General features: G+C 38.0%; 1 protein-coding gene across 1 annotated transcript in view; it reads left to right on the top strand.

The window, feature by feature from the left end:
• The window catches only part of FAM13A (family with sequence similarity 13 member A), a 311,477-nt gene that overhangs the window by 83,159 nt on the left and 203,661 nt on the right, over positions 1-24,657 (top strand). The window contains 1 exon segment of the mRNA XM_070372152.1: positions 22,761-22,914. Within this exon segment, the coding sequence (XP_070228253.1) occupies positions 22,761-22,914 (154 nt within the window).

Raw genomic sequence — 24,657 nt, forward strand, 5'->3', positions numbered from 1 at the left:
AGTCTTATTTATGTTGTGAGTAATGTGAATTTAATTTGTATTAAATTGATTTTGGGGAGTGGCCTAAGAACTTAAATACCACGCTTACCTTTTCTTTCCTTTTGAGATTATGTTCTGTATACTGGGTGACTGATTTACAGTGTGAATTTTTAGAGCAAAATTATTTACTACTTAGGAACTGCCCGTATTCAGATGGATTATATGAATATTCTGAACCTACCTTGAAATTGAGAGGTCTTTTAGATGATGCTCTGCTGCCACAAAACTGAAAGGAAAGAGAAAGAGTAAGCAGCATCTGATCTTAAGAAAATCTTTGTGAAAGTCAAAAATCTTTGAGGGATATTAAAGAAGCACTTTGGAGTTTCTTGAATTTTGACTGGCAGACCGAGATCCTGATGGGATTTGAATCAAGAAAATAAGAGTCAGAAAAGAAGAAAATGTTGGAGATGGGAAAAGCAAGTAACAGCCTCTGTTCCAGAGTTGTTATAGCCTGAGAAAGTTGTAAAGCCTGAGAAAACTAAAAGCAGTAGAGAATTACCTTATACAGATGGTACAATATGGACAACTAAGGGGGAAGGTATCAGAACAAGGTTTAATAGAAACCCTCGAAAAAGTAAGCCAACAAACAGAAAAGAAAACAACAGGTAAATTCAACAGAAGAAATGTAATGGACTCTGATGAAGATGGCGATCATTGAATTTGTCTAGAGACTGGAACTTAACAAAATAACCCTAGGACAGATAATACTTCGCAGAAATTAAGATCTGGTGGTGTGTTTACTTTGTTTATTGTCTATATACCTTTTTTTTTTTTAATTTAAATGTATTTTTTTTAATTTTATTTTTAAACTTTACATAATTGTATTAGTTTTGCCAAATATCAAAATGAATCCATCACAGGTATACATGTGTTCCCCATCCTGAACCCTCCTCCCTCCTCCGTCCCCATACCATCCCTCTGGGTTGTCCCAGTGCACTAGCCCCAAGCCTCCAGTATCGTGCATTGAACCTGGACTGGCATCTCGTTTCATACATGATATTTTACATGTTTCAATGCCATTCTCCCAAATCTTCCCACCCTCTCCCTCTCCCACAGAGTCCATAAGACTGTTCCATACATCAGTGTCTCTTTTGCTGTCTCGTACACAGGGTTTTGTTATCATCTTTCTAAATTCCATATATATGCGTTAGTATACTGTATTGGTGTTTTTCCTTCTGGCTTACTTCACTCTGTATAATAGGCTCCAGTTTCATCCACCTCATTAGAACTGATTCAAATGAATTCTTTTTAATGGCTGAGTAATACTCCACTGTGTATATGTACCACAGCTTTCTTATCCATTCATCTGCTGATGGACATCTAGGTTGCTTCCATGTCCTGGCTATTATAAACAGTGCTGTGATGAACATTGGGGTACACGTGTCTCTTTCCCTTCTGGTTTCCTCAGTGTGTATATACCTTTTAAAAATAAACTTGTTATGCAAAATAGAAAAAAAAAAACACAACTGATTTTGAAAGCAGTTAGAAACTGCTTCTCTTTTGCATCTGGTTTTGTTAGTTGTTTAAGCCTACTGCCCTTTCCTTCTTCCTGACTCTTCACCCCGAGCCCACCTATAAATGGCTTTAGGGCAGGAACCTGATTTGACAATCTTAGAAGTGTCAGTGTCTTGCCTAGCTTCCAATACTTTGATTGGTAATTGGATGAATGGTTGGCTTTATGGATAGATGGTTAGCTGACATTGTAGTGTTTAGAAAAAGTAGCATAGCTCCTCTTGGACAATAGCATTCTCCTGTGTTCCTCTGGACTGCCCCTCCCCCCAAAAAAACAGATGAAGGGAATAAGTTCATGGTAGTGAAATCAGTTTTCTTTGTTGCCACTGATAAAGTATCTACCTTTTCTGAAAATTGACAAAATGCTTTGGTTGAAGAATATAAAAATACATAGTACCTCAAAAGGTTTTATGTCTTATACAAACTAAGTTGTCTTATTTTGGATTCTTTTAAGACACACTTTGACTTAGTTGTAGGTAGATCAGTTAAATTCAAGAAGTCTAACATTTTGTTCTTTTTAAATTTTTTCAGAGAAATAAATAGCCTCCCTAAATGTTCACGTCATTTGTGAACATGTTGGCTCATTTTAGTTAGGTAAGGCTGAATTTTCAGAATTTTTGCATCATTCTTATTTTGTTCTTTCTTTCTTACTGTTTAAACCCTTGGTTGCTGTTTAACACTTCTGTATAGAAAGAAGCAAGGCACAATAGCCAAGAGGTGGAAGCAACCCAGGTGTCCACTGATGGACGAATGGATAAATAAAATGTGGTATATGCATGCATACAAGGGAATAGTCAGCCTTAAAAAGGAAGGGTGTTCTGTCACTTGTGACAACATGGATCAACTTAAAGGACATTACACCCATGTGAAATAAGCCCACAAAAGCACAAACACACATATCGTTACAGTTATATGAGGTATTTAAAATAGTCAAATTCATAGAAATAGAAAGTAGAACGTTGGTTACTAGGGGCTGGGGGCATGCACAGGAAGAGAGGAGTTGTTTAATGGCTGTAGAGTTTAGTTTTGCAAGATGAAAGAGTTTGGGAGATCTGTTTCACAATAATGTGAATATACTTATACTCAACCTCTACGCTTAAAAATGATTAACATGGTAAATTTTACGTTGTCTGTTTTTACCACAATTTAAAAAAAAGGAAGCAAGGAGCTGAAATTTCAGTTAGTCAGGTTTGCTTCTTGAAGAAAGTTTTCTGGAGTAGTCAGTGGGCTAAGGTTTAGAAGATAGCACACATATCTACACATGCATGCATGCATGCTAAGTTGCTTCAGTCATGTCCGACTCTGTGCGACCCCATGGACAGCAGCCCACCAGGCTCCTCTGTCCACGGGATTCTCTAGGCAAGAATACTGGAGTGGGTTGCCATTTCCTTCTCCAATATCTGCACATGCTGCAGGATAAAACAAGATGAAGGTGGTTATCATCTCCTTTACTTTTTACCATGTTTTAGCTAAAATTCATGAGACTTTTTGGGGCTTCCCTGGTGACTCATGGGGAAGGAAATGGCAACCCACTCCAGCACTCTTGCCTGGAAAATCCCATGTATGGAGAAGCCTGGTAGACTATAGTCCATGGGGTCGCAAAGAGTCAGACACAACTGAGTGACTTCACTTTCACTTTCTTTCTGGTGCTTCAGATGGTAAAGACTCTGCGTGCAGTGCAGGAGACCTGGGTTTGATCCCTGGCTGGGGAAGATCCTCTGGAGAAGGAAATGGCTACCCACTTCAGTATTCTTGCCTGAAAAACTCCATGGACAGAGGAGCCTGGCACACTGAGACAGTTCATGGGGTTTCAAAGAGTTGGACACAACTGAGTGACTAACACTTTCTTTTGCTTTCACTTTCATGAGACTTCTGCCAGTTTATAGCTAGACAGATACCATGAAGCTCAGCATAAGATGGAAACAATTTATTTCAAACTATTTTAAAGGTGATTTTGAGACTCTGAGTTTTCTTACTCTTTTGATAATCAATATTGTGCATCCCTACTGGGTTCAGAAAATGCCCTGATACTATAGCAACGAAGGATGCAAGTTTGACTTTTCAGTAACATTACAGAATGAACTCTTGGTAAAGACCATGTGTTTCTTGGTATTTATTTCTCTGTAATCCTTGCCAATGTTTCTTTAGCTCTTTTGGAAGCATTCCAGTTCCAGTCCAGGTGTTATCTAAGTCAAAGATGGCTACTTTTGCCTATGAGTTGCTGATTTGAGGAGTATCTCTTCTCATAGGAAATGAAATGTGTTCTGAATGCTATTCATTCTGATGCTAACAAGAACATTGGGTGTATTCTTTACACTATGTACTATATACTACAAGCATATGGTATATATATACACAAAGAAAAAAATTTTGTGATGCCATTAACACTTTATTTTTCTCAGTTATATTGAGATGTACTGGCATATAACATTTGTAAATTTAACATATACAATGTGTTGATTTGATACATTTAAATATTGCAAAATCGTTACCACCATATCATTCTTTAACACCTCTACCGTGTCACATAATTCCATTTTTTGTGATGAAAACATTTAAGATCTACTGTCAGCAATATACTGTATATAGTATAGGATTTTATAACAATAATCACCATGATATACCTTAGATGGAATTCCATTTGAGCTATTTCAAATCCTAAAAGACAATGCCGTGAAAATGCTGCATTCAGTATGCCAGCAAATTTGGAAAACTCAGCAGTCCTGGCCACAGGACTGGAAAAGGTCAGTTTTCATTCCAATCCCAAAGAAAGGCAATGCCAAGAATGCTCAAACTACTGCACAATTTCACTCATCTCACACGCTAGCAAAATAATGCTCAAAATTCTCCAAGTCAGGCTTCAACAGTATGTGAACCGTGAACTTCCTGATGTTCAAGCTGGATTTAGAAAAGACAGAGGAACCAGAGATCAGTTGCCAACATCTGCTGGATCATCAAAAAAGCAAGAGAGTTCCATAAAAATATCTACTTTTGCTTTATTGACTATGCCAAAGCCGTTGACTGTGTGGATCACCACAAATTGTGGAAAATTCTGAAAGAGATGGGAATGCCAGACCACCTGACCTGCCTCTTGAGAAATCTGTATGCAGGTCAAGAAGCAACAGTTAGAACTGGACTGGAACAACAGACTGATTCCAAATTGGGAAAGGAGTACATCAAAGCTGCATATTGTCACTCTGCTTATTTAACTTATATGCAGAGTAGATTATGCGAAATGCAGGCTGGATGAAGCCCAATCAAGATTGCCGGGAGAAATATCAATAATCTCAGATATGCAGATGACACCACCCTTATGGCAGAAAGCAAAGAAGAACTAAAGAGCCTCTTGATGAAAGTGAAGGAGGAGAATGAAAAAGTTGGCTTAAAAGTCAACATTCAGAAAACTAAGATCATGGCATCTGATCCCATCACTTTGTGGCAAATAGATGGGAAAACAGTGTAAACAGTGAAAGACTTTATTTTGGGGGGCTCCAAAATCACTACTAATTTAAAAGACTCTTGCTCCTTGAAAGCAAAAGCTATGATCAACCTAAACAGCATGTTAAAAAGCAGAGACATTACTTTGCCAACAAAGGTCTGTCTAGTCAAAGCTATGGTTTTTCCAGTAGTCATGTATGGATTTGAGAATAGGACTATGAAGAAAGCTGAGCACCAAAGAATTGATGCTTTTGAACTGTGATGTTAGAGAAGACACTTGAGAGTCCCTTGGACTCCAAGGAGATCCAACCAGTCCATCCTAAAGGAAATCAGTCCTGAATATTCATTGAAAGGACTGATGCTGAAGCTGAAACTCCAGTATGTAGGTCACGTGATGCAAAGAGATGACTCACTAGAAAGGACCCTGATGCTTGAAGGAAAGATTGAAGGTGGGAGGAGAAGGGAACAACAGATGATGAGATGGTTGGATCACATCACCAACTCGATGGGCATGAGTTTGAATAGGCCCTGGGAGTTGGTGATAGACTGGGAAATCTGGCATGCTACAGTCTATGGGGTTGTAAAGAGTCAGAGATGACTGAGTGACTGACCTTAACTGATGCATTAGATTCCTGGACCTTACTCACCTTATAACTGAAAGTGGAAAGTAACTTTTAATTAAATTGAAAGTGCGCTATAAAGATCAGTTCTGCTTCTTGGAGTACGTAAGAAGCCATGTATAGTAGTAGCCTCTGTTGGAAATTTAAGATGATTTAGGTAACTGCCCACCCTTAAGATATTAATACTTACAGTCTAATGTAGAGAAATACATTCATAGCAAATTGAGATACAAAACAGACACTTTTAAGTGCTATAATAGAAGATTAAACGACTTCCTTGAAAATAAGGCAGAAGCAGCTAATTTTGATGGGGGTAGAGGTACAGCTTAGTTAAAACTTGGAAGATAAGTAGATTTTACTAGGTGAAGATGGAGAGGAAAGACTCTCCAGGAAAAAAATGTATATAAATGTGTGTGTATATATATATATATATATATATATGTGTGTATATATCATGAGTAGAAGCTCTGAGATGGAAAATGTGTTATTATGTCAGAGGACCCTAAGGAGCAGGGGAGAAAATGATGAAAAACGACTAAAAGTGACATGAGGTATTCAAACTACTAACATTCTGATCCTGATCACTTTTGGTCAGTATAAAATTTAATAGCAAGCCAAGAACCAAAAGTGATATTCTCTGCTAACAATGAGAAGTTTCCTAGGTAAGGCACTAAAGTTAATCCTTTAAATGAAAAATGAGGTTTCCCCCCTTCTGATCTAAAATGAGAACTTGTTGTAAAGTTGAGTTTCTACAAAGTCCCCATGTTTTGTTCATGTTGGTAGAAGTCCTACGCATGCCTGCTCTTCTGTTCCATCACTGGCATTCTAAAGCCATTAGGAATTGACACTCACCTCACCTCACATCACCAGGGTACTTCTTCAGAAAAGTAGAATTACAGAAATGGAAGATATCCAAATACCATTAGGACAAAATTCAGTTTGAGAGTGAGGAGGTTTCCAGAGTGGTTCAGTGCCCAGGTGACAAGTGTGAAATGTCAGTGGCAGCCCAGGACCACAGTAGCTCTGACTCTGAGCCGAGGGCTCTTCCCAGCCTCCAGCACAGCAGAGGGGCTGGCAGAGGGATACCACCACTGTGCCTGGGCCCCACTTACCTCCCTGTTCCTTGACGTGTTTTAGCTCTTCTGTCTAAAGCTGATCATCTGAAATGTAGTAGATACCCTGACTGCTTCTGCTAGCAATTTAATAAGAGCTGAATGGAGTTACTAACCCATCATTCTTAATCTACTGCTTTAACATCAGCCACATCCTTGTATAAAAATGAGAGTCATGGAAAATTTCCCTCAGATTTTAGATTGGGGCCCCCCTAAAATCTAAACCCCTCTCTTTACCCGAAATCCATTAGATCTTTTCTGATTGTGAGCCTTTCAGACAGAGTCTTTGAGACAGCAGCTCTTAGTCTCTCTCAATTCTGGTAGAGGTTTGGAAAACCGCATCTACCCCTTTATCTTTACCTCAGTTTTCTCCTTGTGTCCCCACTATAAACAGATTTTCTATAAAATATTTAAGGAGATATTTTGTTTTAGTATAACATGGCAAATTTTTGAGAACTCTTAAAAGTGGTAATAACAATACCCCAATCTTCATGTTTAAGTATATCAATTCCTATCTGATTTTTTTCATTGTAGATTTAATAATAACTATCTTTAACATTACTTTTTCACTATTTTAGTTGAAAGCATGTATATAAAATAGATTGAAATGTACCTAGTTATCTAGTACAAATTTTTTTTAAAATTACTTATTCACTTTAATGATTGGTAACTGGATGTTGAACATCTGGATATTTTAAAATATCTAAATAGTTCATATAAAATTTTATAATTGCTAAAACATTGATTGAATATTATGTAGACTTGATTGTGTACTTGTCGATACAGTAGTCTAGAATTTTCATTTAGGAAGTTTTATATTCAACTAGTGCTTTTAAGTAGGAAAGATTAACTTATCAACTGGATGAACATCTTAGTTCTTAAGAAGGGAAGCATTGTGGGGTGTGGGTGGAGAAGTTCAGGTACAAGAACAGTTCTTGAAATTTTTGTTTTCATTGCCTCACTTCAATTCCAAGAAGCATTAGTGAAGTGAAAGCGAAAGTTGCTCGGTCGTGTCTGACTCTATGTGACCCCATGGACTATACAGTCCATGGAATTATCCAGGCCAGAATACTGGAGTGGGTAGCCAATCCCTTCTCCAGGGATCTTCCCAAGAAGCATTCAGATCAGATCAGATCAGTCGCTCAGTCGTGTCCGACTCTTTGCGACCCCGTGAAAAAGAGATGGGAATACCAGAACACCAAGAAGCATTAGGAGCTTTATTATTGAATGTGATCTTTTAAAACAATCTTTCAGCTCTTCATTTATACTAATATTTTATTTGAAGCATGTAAACATAGTACAATCACAGTAGTCATTAATAGGACAGTATACATGATTATCAGGCCTGACCTCCAGTGATTGCTTTCAATAAAAAATGTTTCTTATACAAAACTAAATAAGGGGGAATGTCCCAGCATATCAGCATGTTTTATTGCAAAACAATTAGTTGAGGACGTAATATTTGCATGTAATGTATGTGGACAAGATTGGGTGATATGATCTGATGATAATACAATTAGGTACATTCAGCCCTCAGTGAACAATCATATTCTAAGGTTTTTCATGAATCAAACGATAACAGTCCACAGAGAGTTTACAAATGAAGCATCTCATTACTCACTGCCTCCTTAAGCTTAACTTTTGTTAATGACTTAAATTAAGATGTAGAAGACTTTATGCATATGAAAGTTGTCAATGAAACAAAGCCGAGAAGGATAATTAATTTGTCGACTAGCAAGTCTAGAAATAAGATTGAAGACCACTACCAAAATGTTAGATGTTTCTTTCTATCTTATAAGTGGAAAAAATGGATGGAGACTTAGCAGATTGATATTTAAATTTTTAGTCTTGAACTCTGACTCTCAAATCAGATCTAGAAAAACCTAGTTTAATAGCAATTCCTACGAAAAAGACTAAAGAATTTTAGGCAATTGCAAGTTCAGTGTAGACCAACAGTGTTACTTTGAAAACTAGAGTCTTACTCTGCATAATAAAAAGCACTGGTATGGTTATTTATAGTTTGCAAGGCACCTAAAATTTTTTTGGATTATTGACATACAATGTATATAGTGTAAAATATCCATTTTGGTATAGTGTTCTGAGTTTCAACAAAGTCATACAGTCATATCACCACCCCCACAATGAAGATATGGACCATTTCCTTCATTGCAGACAGTTCCCTCATGTCCCTTTTAGCCCACCCTTCCCTTTACTCAAGCCCCTAGTAACCACTGATTATTTTCTGACCCCCATAGGTTTGCAAAGCATTTTTCACATCTCTTTTTAAAGTTCTCATAATGTCCCTACAGCATTTAATATTACCAACATGTCTATTGTAAAAATGAAGTAACTAGGGTTCAGTCAAGTGATTTTCTGAAAGCTGCACTACATAAATAGTGGACCCAGGACCTGAACCTTCATTTTCTAACTCAGAATCCCAAACACTTCTTTGATTCTTCCATCTAGCCCTTTGCTCCAAGAGTCCCACCCTTCTTTCCATTGTTCAGTTACGTCTGTGTTGTAATGTGCTTAGTCACTCAGTCGTGTCCAACTCTTTGTGATCCCATGGGCTGTATCCCGCCAGTCTCCTCTGTCCGTGGGAATTCTCCAGGCAAGAATACTGAAGTGGGTTTCCATGCCCTCCTCCAGGGGATCTTCCCAATCCAGGTATCAAACCCAGGTCTTGCCCACTGCAGGCAGATACTTTACCATCTGAGCCACCAGGGAAGTCCTCAGACATTCACAGTAATGAGCAATGTTTCTCAATATTTTTTTCATTATCATTCCCATAAGGAGTCTTTTTAGAATCTTTTTCCTAATCACATGCCCTCCACAATTAATTTTTAACATCTTAGATATACTGTGTATCTATGGGTATACTGAAAATGTCTCTGCTTTTTGTGTGTTAGCTGCTCAGTCATGTCCGACTCTCTGTGACTCCATGACTGTAACCCACCAGGCTCTTCTATCCATGGAATTCTCCAGGCAGGAATACTGGAGTGGGTAGTCATTCTCTTCTCTAGAAAATCTTCCTGACCCAGGGGTCAAACCTGGGTTTCCTGCATTGCATTTACTGTCTGAGCCACAAAATTTTTTTTTAACCCATCCCCCAAGAACCAGTGTGCCTCACTGGGGACAATATAGCCCCCACTGAGAACGCTCAGACTAAAACTAGACCAGAATGATCTTCAACCATTGTCCCATGTCCCATTGTCCCATGCATGGCACATGACCCTTGAGTGAGTATGAGACACATTCACAGTCACATCCAAATTTTCATAACACTGAAGATTTAGAAAATAGCAGAGCAGACTTTTGGCAGGATGTTCATCAAAGTGCCTTAAGAACATGTAGGTAAGTAAAATCAGCCATTACACATAATCTTTAAATATTATTTAATAGGAAAAGTTAAAATATGACTAACCTAATTTTAAAAAATAACTTTTTAAAAGTTAGCTTTTAACTTCGATCCAGACTTCAGCTATAATGTGACAAAGTAGTTCTACTGAAGAGTAAATATTAATCTTATTTTATTAAGTGCCCCAGTGGATATAATACGTAGCTTTAACATGTTGTTAATGTGAATGTAATTATTGCAAAATGTATCTTGTGTCATCATTTTATCTGCCTTCCATCATGCATAGCTGAAGAGGAATCTTAGAGGAAACTGAGTATGATGTTTGCTGTGGGTTTTTCTTATGTGGCTTTTATTGTGTTGAGGTAACTACCTTCCATTCCTAGTTTTTGAGTAGGTCATGAAAGAGTGTTGAATTTTGTCAAATTCTTTTTCTGCGTCACTTAAGATAATCATGTGGCTTTCTTCCCCCTTCCTTCTGTTGATGTGGCATACTACATTGATCAATTTTTCTATGTTGAAACATCCGTACAAGAATGAATCCTACTTGATCATGTACATAATCCGTTTAATAGGCTGATGATTTCTGTACCTAATAATCTGATGAGAATTTTTGCATTAGTGTTCATAAGGGATTTAGGTCTATAGTTTCAGGGGATGTTTGTTTGCTTTGAGGTCTGAAGTTTTATTGTAGTCTCTGTCTGGCTTCGGTATTGTTGTAATGCTCCCCTCATACAATGAGTTACAAACTGTTCTCTGTTCAATTTTTTAAAAATGCTTGAAAAAACAATATTACTAATTTTTCTCTAAATGTTTGATAGAATTCATCAGTGAAGCCATCAGGTTCAGGGCTTTTCTTTGTTAGATTATTTTGATTATTGATTTGTCTTCTTACTAGTTTTAAGTTTATTAAGATTGTCTATTTCTTCATGATTTAGTATTTATAGGTTTTCTGTTCTTAAGAATTTGTCCATTTCATCTAGGTTATTCAGTCTGTTGCTATTTAAATATTCATAATATACCCAACCTTTTTATTTCTGTAGAATTGATATTAATATCCCCATTCTCATTTCTGACTTTAACCATTTGAGCCTCCTTTTATTTTTCTTAATCCATCTAGCTGAATATTTGTTAATTTCATTGATTATTTCAAATAACCATCTTTTGGTTTCATTGATTTTCTTTTTTGTTTTTTATTCTCTAGTTCATTTCTTTGCTATAAGCGTTATTATTTCTTTCCTTCTGCTAGCTTTGGATTTTTTTTTTTTTTAATCTTGAACTGAAAGAAGATTCAAGCATTCCATCCTAAAGGAAATCAGTCCTGTGTGTTCATTGGAAGGACTGATGTTGAAGCTCAAACTCCAGTACTTTGGCCACCTGATGCAAAGAGCTAACTCATTTGAAAAGACCCTGATGCTGGGAAAGATTGAGGGCAGGAGGAGAAGGGGACAACAAATGATGAGATGGTTGGATGGCATCACCGACTGAATGAACATGAGTTTGGGTAGGCTCTGGGAGTTGATGATGGACAGGGACACGTGGCGTGCTGCGGTTCATGGGGTCGCAGAGTTGGACACGACTGAGCAACTGAAATGAACTGAGTTCCTTAAATTGTAAAGTTAGGTTTTGGATTTGAGATCTTTTTTTGTTTTTTAATGTGTTTATAGCTGTTTATAGTTATAAGCTCCCTCCTTAGCTGTATCTACTTTGCTGCATCCCGTAAGTTTCAGTTTATTGTGGTTTGTTTTCATTCATCACTAAGTATTTTCTAATTTTCTCTGACAGTTTTTCTTTGATCCATTAAGTATGTGTTGTGTAATCCCACAATTTTGTGAATTTTCCAATTTTCCTTACGTTACTGATTTCTAACTTTAACCCCTTATGGTCAGAGAAGGAACATTGTATGATTTCTTTTAAAATGTGTGTGAACTTAATTTGTGGCCTAACACATGGTCTGTCCTGAAAAATGTCACATGTACACTTGAGAAAAGTGGGCATTCTGTTGTTGGATAGAATATTCTATATATGTCAATAGATCTATATTATTTGTTGTTTTTTGAGTCCTCTAGTTCCTCACTTCTCTGTGGTTATTCTCTCTGTGGTTCTACATGGGGCATCGAACTCTTTCTGGCTTCTATTGAATGATCTATTTCTCCCTTCAGTTTTGTCCATTTGTCTGTCATTAGAAACGTAAATATTTGTAATAATATCTTCTTGCTGAATCGAAGTGTTCATTACTCTATGATGACCTTCTTTGTATTTTGAAACCTCTTTTGATTTAAAGTTCATTATGTCAGATAGTTTGCTTATTACTGTATGAATGGGATATCTTTTTCCATCCTTTTTATTTCTAACCTGTTTATGTCTTTAGATCTCAAGCCTCTAATTGACAACATATGGTTGGATCATGTGTTTTTATCCATTCTCCAATCTCTATCTTTTGATTGGAGAATTCAATCCATTTATATTTAATTACTGATGTGGAGGGACTTTCTGTCATTGTGGTGTTTATTTGCTATTCTCCTTATAGCTTTTTTCTTCCAGTGTTACGGAGATGTAGTTGACATAGGCTGCTGCTGCTTCTAAGTCGCTTCAGTTGTGTCCGACTCTGTGTGACCCCATAGACAGCAGCTCACCAGGTTCCCCTGCCCCTGGGATTCTCCAGGCAAGAACACTGGAGTGGGTTGCCATTTCCTTCTCCAATGCAGGAAAGTGAAAAGTGAAAGTGAAGTCACTCAGTCGTGTCTGACTCTTAGCGAACCCATGGACTGCACCCTACCAGGCTCCTCTGTCCCTGGGATTTTCCAGGCAAGAGTACTGGAGTGGGTTGCCATTGCCTTCTCTGGTAATTGACATGTCAGTTCAGTTCAGTTCAGTTCAGTCGCTCAGTTGTGTCCGACTCTTTGCAACCCCATGAACTGCAGCATGCCAGCCCTCCCTGTCCATCACCAATTCCCGGAGTTCACTCAAACTCATGTCCATCGAGTCGGTGATGCCATCCAGCCATCTCATCCTCTGTCGTCCCCTTCTCCTCCTGCCCCCAATCCCTCCCAGCATCAGAGTCTTTTCCAATGAGTCAACTCTTCACATGAGGTGGCCAAAGTACTGGAGTTTCAGCTTTAGCATCATTCCTTCCAAAGAACGCCCAGGACTGATCTCCTTTAGGATGGACTGGTTGGATCTCCTTGCAGTCCAAGGGACTCTCAAGAGTCTTCTCCAACACCACAATTCAAAAGCATCAATTCTTTAGCGCTCAGCTTTCTTCACAGTCCAACTCTCACATCCATACATGACCACTGGAAAAACCATAGCCTTGACTAGACGGACCTTTGTTGGCAAAGTAATGTCTCTGCTTCTTAATATGCTATCTAGATTGGTCATAACTTTATTTCCAAGGAGTAAGCGTCTTTTAATTTCATGGCTGCAGTCACCATCTTCAGTGATTTTGGAGCCCAAGAAAATAAAGTCTGACACTGTTTCCACTGTTTCCCCATCTATTTCCCATGAAGTGATGGGACCAGATGCCATGATCTTAGTTTTCTGAATGTTGAGCTTTGGTTCCTCTTCACTTTCTGCCATAAGGATGGTGTCATCTACATATCTGAGGTTATTGATACTTCTCCCAGCAATCTTGATTCCAGCTTGTGCTTCATCCAGCCCAGCATTTCTCATGTTGTACCCTGCATGTAAGTTAAATAAGCAGGGTGATAATATACAGCCTTGACATACTCCTTTTCCTATTTGGAACCAGTCTGTTGTTCCATGTACAGTTCTAACTTTTGCTTCCTGACCTGCATATAGGTTTCTCAAGAGGCACATCAGGTGATCTGGTATTCCCGTCTCTTTCAGAATTTTCCAAGTTTATTGTGATCCACACAAATGGTTTGGCATAGTCAATAAAGCAGAAATAGATGTTTTTTGGAACTCTCTTGCTTTTTCGATAGTGCTGCATAAATTTAAAGTATATAGCATAATGGTTTGACTTATATTGCTAAGTTGCTAAGTCACTTCAGTTGTGTCCGACTCTGTGCGACCCCATAGACGGCAGCCCACCATATACTATATACATTATGATTACCATAGTAAGTTTAATAACATTCATTATGTCATATAGATACAAAATAAAAATAATTTTTCCTTGAGATAAGAGCTCTTAGGATTTATTCTGTTAAAATATTTTCATATAACACACAGCAGTATTAATTATATTTAATATGTTGTACATTGGGCTTCCCTTGTGGCTCAAACAGTGAAAAATCTGCCTGCAATGCCAAAGACCTGAGTTCAATCCCTGCATCAGGAAGATCCCCTGGAGAAGGAGATGGCAACCCACTCCAGTTTTCTTGCCTGGAGAATCTCATGGACTGAGGAGCCTGGAGGGCTACACTCCATAGGATCACAGAGAATCAGACATGGCAGAGTGACTAACACTTGCCCTTTTTGTTGTATATTATATCCCAAGTACTTACATATCTTAGAAATGGAAGCTTTTTTTTAGTTCATTTCCTGCATTAGTATTCTCTTTTGTGTTAAGTTATTGTCTTTTTTTCTTTCTACTGAAATGTTTCAGTTCCTTTCTTGTTTCCTTTTTTTGAATATCCTATGGCTCTTTTCCTTGTGGTTACCATAGGAATTACATTTACTGTCCTAAAGTTTTAATATTCTAATTTGAATAAATACCAGCTTTACTTCAGTAACATACAAAACTTTGCTCCTTTACAGCTCCAGTTTTGGTGGAGTCTTCAGGATTTTCTCCATATGATATCATGTCATCTGCAAAGAGTGACAGCTTTACTTCTCCTCAGTTTCAGTGTCTTTTATTTCTTTTTCTTGACTAATTGCTCTGGTTAAGACTTCCAATACGGTGTTGAATAAAAGTGGTGAGAGTGGGCATCCTTGTCTTGTTCCTGATCTTAGAGGAAAAATCTTTCAACTTTTGCCCATTGAGTATGTTGTTAACTGCATGCTTGTCATATATGGCCTTTCTTATTTTGTGGTACCTTTGCTCTGTGCCCACTTTATTGTGAATTTTTATCATAAATGAATGTTGAATTTTGTCAAATGCTTTTTCTGCATCTGTTGAAATGATTGTTATTTTTGTCTTTCATTCTGTTAGCCTGGTGTTTCTCATTGATTTGCAGGTGTTGCACCATCTTTCAGTGTCTGGAATAAATCTCATAGTATGATCCTTTTAATGTACTGTTGAATTCAGCTTACAAATACTTTGTTAAAGATTTTTGCATTTATGTTAATCAAGGATATTGGCCTATAGTTTTCTTTTCTTGTGTCCTTGTTTTGGTATTGGGGTTACTGATAATTCTTTTGAATCACTAGTCTCTTAGGTTTGCAATTACAAACCAAAGTTACAGTACTAGCTTTTAAACTAACATTTTTTTGTACTCTGAGTGTGTTAGTCTCTTAAATTAGAAAACAGAAAGTGTAGTTCCAGATCATTGTTACACTAACACAAGCTTTTAAAAGTGCCTATGTATTTAGCTTTATTGAAATATTCATTTCTCCATAAAGCTCTATTTACTGCCTTGTGTCCTTTCATTTCACTGTTCGGGATTTCCTTGAGCATTTTTTGCAGGGCAGGTTTGTTGGTCACTAACGCTCTTAGCTTTTGTTTATCTGGGAATGTCTTCAATTCTCTGTCACTTTTGAAGGATATTTTTGCTACATATAGGTTTACTAGTTGACAGTTTCTTTCTTTAGCATTTTGAATATATCAGTCTCTGGCCCCCAAAGTTTCTGATGAGAAATCTATTGATAATCTAATTGAGGATCTCTTGTATGTGATAACTCACTTCTCTCTCATTGCTTTCTAGATTCTGTCTTTTCCTTTTCAAAGCTTGAGTATAATGTGTCTCTGTAGGTCTTTGAGTCCTTAGAGCTTCTTAGACATTCATATTCGTTTCTTTCATCTTGGAATTTTCAGTCATTATTTTTCAAATACTTTCTCTCTTTTCTTCTCCTGGGACTCTTATGTTGTGTATACTGACTCACTTACTGGTGTCCCATAGGTTCATTAGGTTCTGTTTGCTTTGCTTAGGTCTTTTCTTTTCCTCCGTGTTCCTCAGACTCAGTAGTCTTCATCGTCCTATCCTCATGTTCACTGATTCTTTCTCCTGCCTACTGAAATCTGCCTTTGAATCCTTTTAGTGAATTTCTCATTGCAGTTATTGTACTTTTCATCCCTAGAATTTCTTTTGGTCTCCTTTTTGGGTTTTCTTTCTGTTTATCAATACTTCCATTTTGTTCACACATTATCTTCTTGACATTTTCGACATCTTCCTTTGATTTTTTGATCCTCTTTAAGACAGTTGATTTACAATCTTTATCTAATATGAGGTGAAGTCGCTCACTCGTGTCTGACTCTTTGTGACCCCATATACTATAGCCTACCAGGTTCCTCCGTCCATGGAATTTTCCAGGCAAGAGTACTGGAGTGGGTTGCTATTTCCTTCTCCAGTTTATCTAGTATATCTTCCATCAATTCTTTTCCTAGCACATTATCTGTTGATTTATTTTTTCCTTGAATGAGCCATATTTTCCTGTCTCTGTATGCCTTGTGATATTTTTGTTGAACAGAGGTCCTTTAAATCAAATAATGTAGTAACTTTGGAATTCAGATTCTCTTCCTTCCCCAGGGTTTGCTGTTTCTAAAATTCTTGTTGACTGGTTTTTGTTTTTATTGTTATAGACTGTCTTTTTACCAAGATCAACCTTACGTGTAACTTTAAGGTCTTTTCAGGTCTGTTTTGAGCCTTTACCTGGGCATGCACCATCATTTTCTGATTTTCCCCATGTATAACGGATGTTTTTGAACGTCCTGATTTTTAATGTCTGATTCCCAAAAGTGGAAAAAGGAAAAAAAAAATTTAAGTGTCAGAAAAAAGGGGTGCCAGCCCTTTAAATCTCCTAGAGGTCACTTCAGCTAAGAGGGAGGGCTTTTCAACAAGGGAGAAAGATGCAGCAGCAACGGCTGCCCACGTTTTTGCACCTCAGATGCAACAGTCAACATTCAGAGCACAGATCCCCAGTATTTGGAAGACAAGATCCTTTTTGCTTATCCTGGCTCCCACAATCTGTATACAGGCTGCTTAAGGAATATGAGACTATCTTCCTGCCACATGAATGGGGTGGGGAAGAGTGGCTACTCTGCTAAGAGCTAAAATTGACCAGAATTAACTGTAGTTTACTGTCTGCACCTTCCCCAGATGTTGTAAACCTTCAGTTCCAGAATATCTTGAGTTTCAAAATATTTCATCAGACAAATTCTGCTAGTGTAATTGTTGGTTAGGTAGTGAGACAGATTTCTGGTGCTTTCTACTCCACTATCTTTCCAGAATCCTCCCCTTAACATTTTTTTCTCATTTGCTTTTGCCTGGGATATTTAAAGAGTGGTAAGTGTAAAATTGATAAGCTTTTATCAATGGAAATAACCATATGGCAGAAAGTTATAATTGCCAAAACTCTTTCCAACAGACTGCTGCATCATTGCTGCAGAAGGTCTTAAGGAAGGCATGTATCCTGTTACTTAATGAAGCTTTAGCCTTACATCTGACTAAAGAAAGATATTGCAATACAATGATTGAGAGTAAGTGTATCATATCGAATACCTTGAACCTAATTTCAGAATAAGACAAAATGTGCAAAAGTTTCTATTTTGTTACAACTGATGATTGTCTACTAGCACATCTCAAGACTGGCTGTGACTTTCTGGTTGAGAAAGCATCCTGAGAGGATGAAGTTGAAGAGAGGTTATTTGCCCCAACATGCTTAACATATAATGATGGAACAAACACAGGAGAATAACAATAGATGTTCTGGTTCAAACAGGATAAAATTCAAGATTAAAAATTTTAAAAGTCACTGGCTAATGACATTTCTGATATCCAGCCCAGCCAATATTGGGAATCTAATGACTAAGTTTCAAAGCCTGGGAATACTTCTCCATGGTTTTCAACTTCACGCTCTTGGTTCTGTCTTTTGAGACATCATTCATTTTTGATGAAAGGCAGCACATGTTTGTAGCTGAGTAACTTATCAGCCTGCTTCCTGCCAACTGAATTTTGGAAATCTAATGGCCTCTTCATTTTACACCCGTTTTGTCCCTTTCATTCCAAGTTGGCAGTGTTTTTGCAGAAATAGGTTTCTCAAAAACTTACAGGTCTTCTGTGAATTTCATTGGTATTCACTCCATTAGAAAAAAGACGTATCCTCAGATCTTTCCAAGATAACCCTTTCTCTGTTTCAGGCTCATGCTAAAATGGCTTGACAGGCAATACCTTTAAATTCCTGGAGGCTCTCTGGTTTAATTGAAAGGATGGGTGAGACGCACCCTTACTCATCTTTGTCTAATGGAATAATCTGAACTTTTCATGTTTCTGAGGTTTTAGCAAAGGTTCTCATCATCACACACTCAGCCTTTTTCATCAAGCTTACTTTCCGAACAGTGAATCTCTTAATTTCAGTGTCTTTTGCCATCTGTGTGGCTTCTTTTTGGTGGCTCAGATGGTAAAGAGTCTACCTGCAATGCAGGAGACCCGGGTTTGATCCCTGGATTGGGAAGATAACCTGGAGAAGGGAATGGCAACCCACCTCAATATTCTTGCCTGAAGAATTAATTCCACGGACGGAGGAGCCTGGTAGGCTACTGTCCATGGAGTCACAAAGAGTTGGACATGACTGAGTGACTAACACTTTAACTTTCTTTGCCATCTGTAGAGTTGATTTTTAAATCAAGCCTTATTTTCTTTTTGGGTTTCCCTTGTGGCTCAGCTGCTGAAGAATCCACCTGCAATGCGGGAGACCTGGGTTCAATCCCTGAGTTGGGAAGATCCCCTGGAGAAGGGAAAGGCTACCCACTCTAGTAGTCTGGCCTGGAGAATTCATGGACTGTATAGTCAGTGGGGTCGCAAACAGTCGGACACGACTGAGCAACTTTCACTTCACTTCACTTCACTTCACTTCACTTCACTTATTTTCTTTTTACTTGGCAGTTTTCACCTCAGTTTCCCTCCTTTCCCCTGACCTCCTCTTCCCCCCGCCTCTGATTTACCATAAGTGGCAAAGAGAAATCAGGTGGCACTTTTACAGCATTGCTTGGAAATTTCTTGCACTGTCTATACAAACTTGTTGCTTAAAAATGTGCTTCCCACATAACTGCAGAATACAATTAATTGCACTTTTCTTTCTGTCAGCAAGTGAGGGTCTACCTTTCTCCAATTTCCAGTAGCATGTTTCTTATTGTCTTCTGTTACTGGACATAGTGGGTCAGTCCATCATCCCTTGAAGTGCTTAGGCAATGAATACACCAAGTACTTTTGATCAAAACAGAAGTATTTATTATTTGTGACAAATTAAGAGACAGGGAGATGTTTCGCAAAACACTGTCTCCCCAAACAGGAAGATGAGTGATGTTTACAGCTGTGAGTGCATACACTTTCATGACAGAGTGAGTGTAACCTTCAGTTTATAGGTGGAGTTCTAGATGGGCTTGCACAATGCAACAACATGCTCAAACATAGTCTCATGTTCAAAAATGGTAGCAATCCCAGACCTTGGCGTGGGGATTTTAACATTAAAATGAAGCAAAAATCACTCTAGGTTGACAAACTTCAGGTACCTAGTTGAATGAGGTCATGAGGGTCAGCAGAGGTCACCAACATCATTCCTTAGGCTCCAGTTAATCTGGTGGCTCAGTGCTCGAGGGGATTTGGATCCTACAGAACAACTCAAGAATGTGCTTCAAACTCTGATCTGTACCTTTGAAATAGAAATGGTAGTCTTTATGACTAATTTATTATCTTTCCTGTGGTTACTTCTCCTCCTTAATAACAGTCATTTGTTCCTGCCTTCTTTGTTCTACTTAAAAATCATTATTTACCAAGACCTAGCCTTTGTTTCCATTTGAAGCCCCAGGAGGCCATAGTTCATCTTTTCCCCAGTCATCAGTAAACAGAACACAAATGGGTTCTAAAATCCATGCTCCAGTTCTCAACCTAAATTTGTCTAGCGTGTGTTGCAGCTTCTTTCATTGCCTATTATTTGACCTCACCCCTTCCTTATTACTGTCTGGCTAGCACTTCTGAACTCTCCCCAGCAGTGTCTGTAAAGTCCAGATTTCAATGAAAACTCTGTTGAAGGCATTTAGGCTTTCTCTGTCATGCCAGTCAAATTCTTACAGTCTCCTCTCACTATCCAGTTCCAAAGACATTCCACATTTTAGATATTTGTTATAGCAGCAACCCACTTCCAGGTATCAAACTCTGTATTAGTTTTCAGTTGTTGTACAACGAATCACCACAAATGTGGTGTCTTAGAACAACAAAAATTTGCTATTTCATGCTTTCCATGGCTCAGGTGTCCAGGCACAACCTAGCTCGGTCCTCTGCTTTTGGTCTCACAAGGCTGAAATCAAGGTAACAGCTGGGCTGCATTTTTATAAGCAGACTTGAGTTTAGGTGGCTTCCCTGGTGGCTCAGACGGTAAAGCGTCTGCCTACAATGTGGGAGACCCAGGTTCGATCCCTTGGTCAGGAGGATCCTCTGGAGAATGAAATGGCAAGCCACTCTAGTACTCTTGCCTGGAAAATCCCATGGACGGAGGATCCTGGTAGGCTACAGTCCATGGGGTCACAAAGAGTCTGACACAACTGAGCAACTTCACTTTTCACTGAGTTTAGGAAATTACTTGCTTTCAAGCTCATGAGAGTTGTTCACAGACTCATTTTCTTGCAAGCTGTACCCTAGCTTCTTACTGGCTGTAAGCTAGAGGCCTCAGGTCCACATTAGTCCCATGGTGTATGGCACTCTCACAGGCCCTCTCTGAACGTGCAGCTTATTTCTTCAAGAGCAGAGAAGAATCCTCACTCCAGTCTGCTAAGATTGAGTCTTAAATAATGTAACGTAATCATGGGAGTGACGTGATATGACTTTTGCCATATTCTCTTGATCAGAGGCAAATCACAGGTACTGCCTACACCTGAGGGGAGTACAAGAATGTGATTCATTGGGAGTCACCTTAGGGTATGTACCCCAAAGGTGGTATAGGAGGCTGAACAATGTCCCCCCAAGGGAGCAAGTTTAGAAGCCTTGGAAACTGTGTATGTTACTTTATTGGGAGTAAAAAAGGGAATTTGCAGTTATAATTAAGAGAGAGACCTTCGTAGTGTGTGCTCAGTTAGTCATGTCTGATTCTTGCAACTCCATGGACTGTAGCCCACCAGGATCCTCTGTTCATGGAATTTCCCAGGCAAGAATACTGGAGTTGGTTGCCATGCCCTCCTCCAGGGAATCTTCCCGACTCAGGGATCAAACCAGAATCTCTTGCATTTTCTGCATTGGCAGACAGATTCTTTACTACCTGTCACCTCAGAGATCTTCAGATAGAGATTATCCTGGATTATTTATGTGGGCAGTGAGAGTCAGTGTCTTAGCCCCAGCCCAAATGCAATCTCATGTATTCTTATAAGGGCCAGAAGGAGATTGGGCATGTACACAGAGGAGAAGGTCATGTGAAGGTGGAGTAAAGAGAAATTTGAAGATGTTGGCCTTGATTGAAGATTAAAGTGATGTGGCCACAGCCAAGTAATGCTGCCAGCCATATTCTCTCTCTTGAGCTTCTGTGGAGTGTATGATTTCTTTCCAGTAATACTGATGTTACTCTTCTGGCCTCCAGAGCTATGACAGAATAAATTTCTTTTTCAAGCCACCCAATTGGTCATAGCTTTGTTGCAGCAGCTGTAGGAAATTAATACAGATGGATATTAATTGATACATCTTTGTTGCTTTTTGATGTATTTCACTGGTTACTCAGTGAGGTTGAGTATCTTAAGATTCTTGACTGTCCATGTGTTTTCTTCTATATGAGTTTGTCAGTTTGTCTTTTCTCTATCTTTTAAAAAAATAATTATTCATTTTCTTATTGATTAGTAAGAATTCTTTAGGTGTAATTACTAAATCCTATACCCATTACCCATGTTACTAAAGAGATATTTCTTTCAATCTATAGCTTGTCTTTCCTTTCTCTCTCTCTATATATATATGTATATGTATGTATATAGTGTCTTCTGCATTCAGATTTGTATACTTTTTTTTAATTATGGAAAAATTTAACATACCCCAAAGAAGAGCAAATAGTAATAATACATCTTCCATGTGCATAATCAACAACTACCAGTATTTTTCCCAGAAGTATCTTATCCTTTCAAGTTTTGTGCCTTTTGTGAATTATCTAAGAAATCCTTAAATAAAGATCATATTGCTATTATTTGTGTAACTGAGTGTTTCTAACATGATAAAACACTCATTCTTTTTGTCGTAACACTTATTCTTTCTAGCTTTTGCTTTTTTAAAAAAATAAATGTTAATACTTTATGAGTAACAATTTCTAACATATGCAAAGCATTATTGATTGCACCCATGTTAACCTATACCTTCTTCCTGAACAGCATGTACTTTTATTATTCAGCACAAGCTATTAATTCAGATCTTGGGAACTTGCCAGTTGTCCAAACAATACCTATGTGTCACCACAGAGCTTATTGAAAATCCCATGTGTCCTTTTGAGAAGGCTGATCAATCATTCAGGAAATGTAAAAGTATAAGCATGAGTCAGCTGTGCTGGCATTGTGCTATTACAAAGTAATTGCTCTCAATTTTTTCCCTTTATTTCTAGTGTGCCACCTGGGCTTGAAGGTGTGAAAGAACAAGATCTCTGCAACAAGATAATGGCTAAAATACTAGAAAATTATAATACCCTGTTTGAAGTAGAGTATATGGAAAATGATAACCAGAGGTGTGAAAACCTGGCAAGGCTTATCATAGTAAAAGTAAGTCAACTTTGATATTTAATTTTTAGTATTGCTAATTTTGAATGGTAATCATTCTGTCATAAAAAATTCCTTATGAATATACCTTCAGATGATTATTCCTATGTTTGTTGAGTCCTTTTTATGAAATCTGTTCTTTGTGTTGTTTGTTAAACTGATATATATTCTTCCAAGACTGAAGAATAATTGTGGTTTGATGTTTCCCAGTAAAATCATCTCAAAAGCACTTCCGTGAGCCCAGTGCTGTGGTCAGTTGTGTGCACCACATGTGTATGGAAGTCTGGTGTTTCAGCAGGGAGACGTGCTTAAGTCTGTGTCCACCAGTGCTAGCTTACTGAGTAAGCAGCAGATTCCTGAAGAGAGTGTTATTCTGTCTTTTTGTCTCTCTTGTGCCTGGCACACTTCCAAGTTCAACTTCAGATTGAAAGTCCCATATATATGGTCCTTGGTAACTATCACCAGTACCAAGAGTAGTTTTAAAACTGATAAAGGAATCTTGACAATAATCTCTAAATCTTTCTATATGTTGGCAGATAAGTTATAATATATCTTTTTCACATTAGGTAAATGCGTGTAAGTCTCTACAGATTTACTATTGAGAGTCAGAGGATAATCATCCAAGCCAAGTGCTTTAGGTAGGGACTAGAGGGAGGGCATATTATTTCTTTCTCATTCATATTGAGGTAAATCCTTATGGAACTGATAGGGGAGGTTCCCCAGGAGGTATCCTGAGACTTAGCACATTACAGACCACACTATACTCTTGTTGATTCATAATGGCCTTCAGTGGTAAAACTGGAGGCACTTGGTTTGGGCACTGAAGGGGTATTTTCATCTCTTCTTCCAGTTGAGGCATGACTTTGAAGAAGAAATGAAAAAAACAAGGGGTATCACGTGGCACTGAACCAAAACAGCTAAAAGAAGGCCAAAGTGAGCTTTTCCTAATGAGGGCTTATGTGTGAATACAACAGACTCCCTGTAAGAAATGGAGTATATATGAGAGGAATGCATTTGATGGGAATCTTGCCAACCTGATAAAGAGAACTTTTTTTTTTTTTTTGCCTTTTATTTTTTATTTTTTTACTTTACAATATTGTATTGGTTTTGCCATACGTCAACATAAATCCACCATGGGTGTACACGTGTTCCCAATCTTGAACACCCCTCGCACCTCCCTCCCCATACCATCCCTCTGGGTCATCCCAGTGCACCAGCCCCAAGCTTTAAACTGAATTTTGTGGGAAGGGAAGAACAGTGCCCAGATACAAGGAGCTGCTTTGGAGAATATCAAGTGTAGCCTAACATGAAAGTAACATGGTAGCTGAGAAAATATAAGGATTCACAAGAGAATATTTAAAAAAAATAAAAACTTGTATCACTTTTGCTATGAAAAATAATTTTAAATAGAAAAAAATATACCTTAAATATATTTCTCTAATTCCAATCATGCTTTCTAGAGAGTCTCTTTTTAAATTATTAAAAAATGATTGACTTTGTTTCGGCTGTATCTCTGATAAACACTTTTTAATACAACATATGTTTTAACTATGGCCGATAAGATAATATAGTAAACCTAAAATAGAATGAAAATAAATTAGTATGATTCCATTGGCAAGACAAACTTGCTGGGATACCAATAATCACTAGAATATGCCAACGGGAGCTTAAATGTTGTGTAAATAAAATAACTCCTGTTGAGATCTTTGGAAGAGTGCCCTGTTTGGAAATATTTGAGCTGCTCGG

This window comes from Bos mutus, chromosome 6, assembly GCF_027580195.1.
Source record: "Bos mutus isolate GX-2022 chromosome 6, NWIPB_WYAK_1.1, whole genome shotgun sequence".
Classification (NCBI taxonomy): domain Eukaryota; kingdom Metazoa; phylum Chordata; class Mammalia; order Artiodactyla; family Bovidae; genus Bos; species Bos mutus.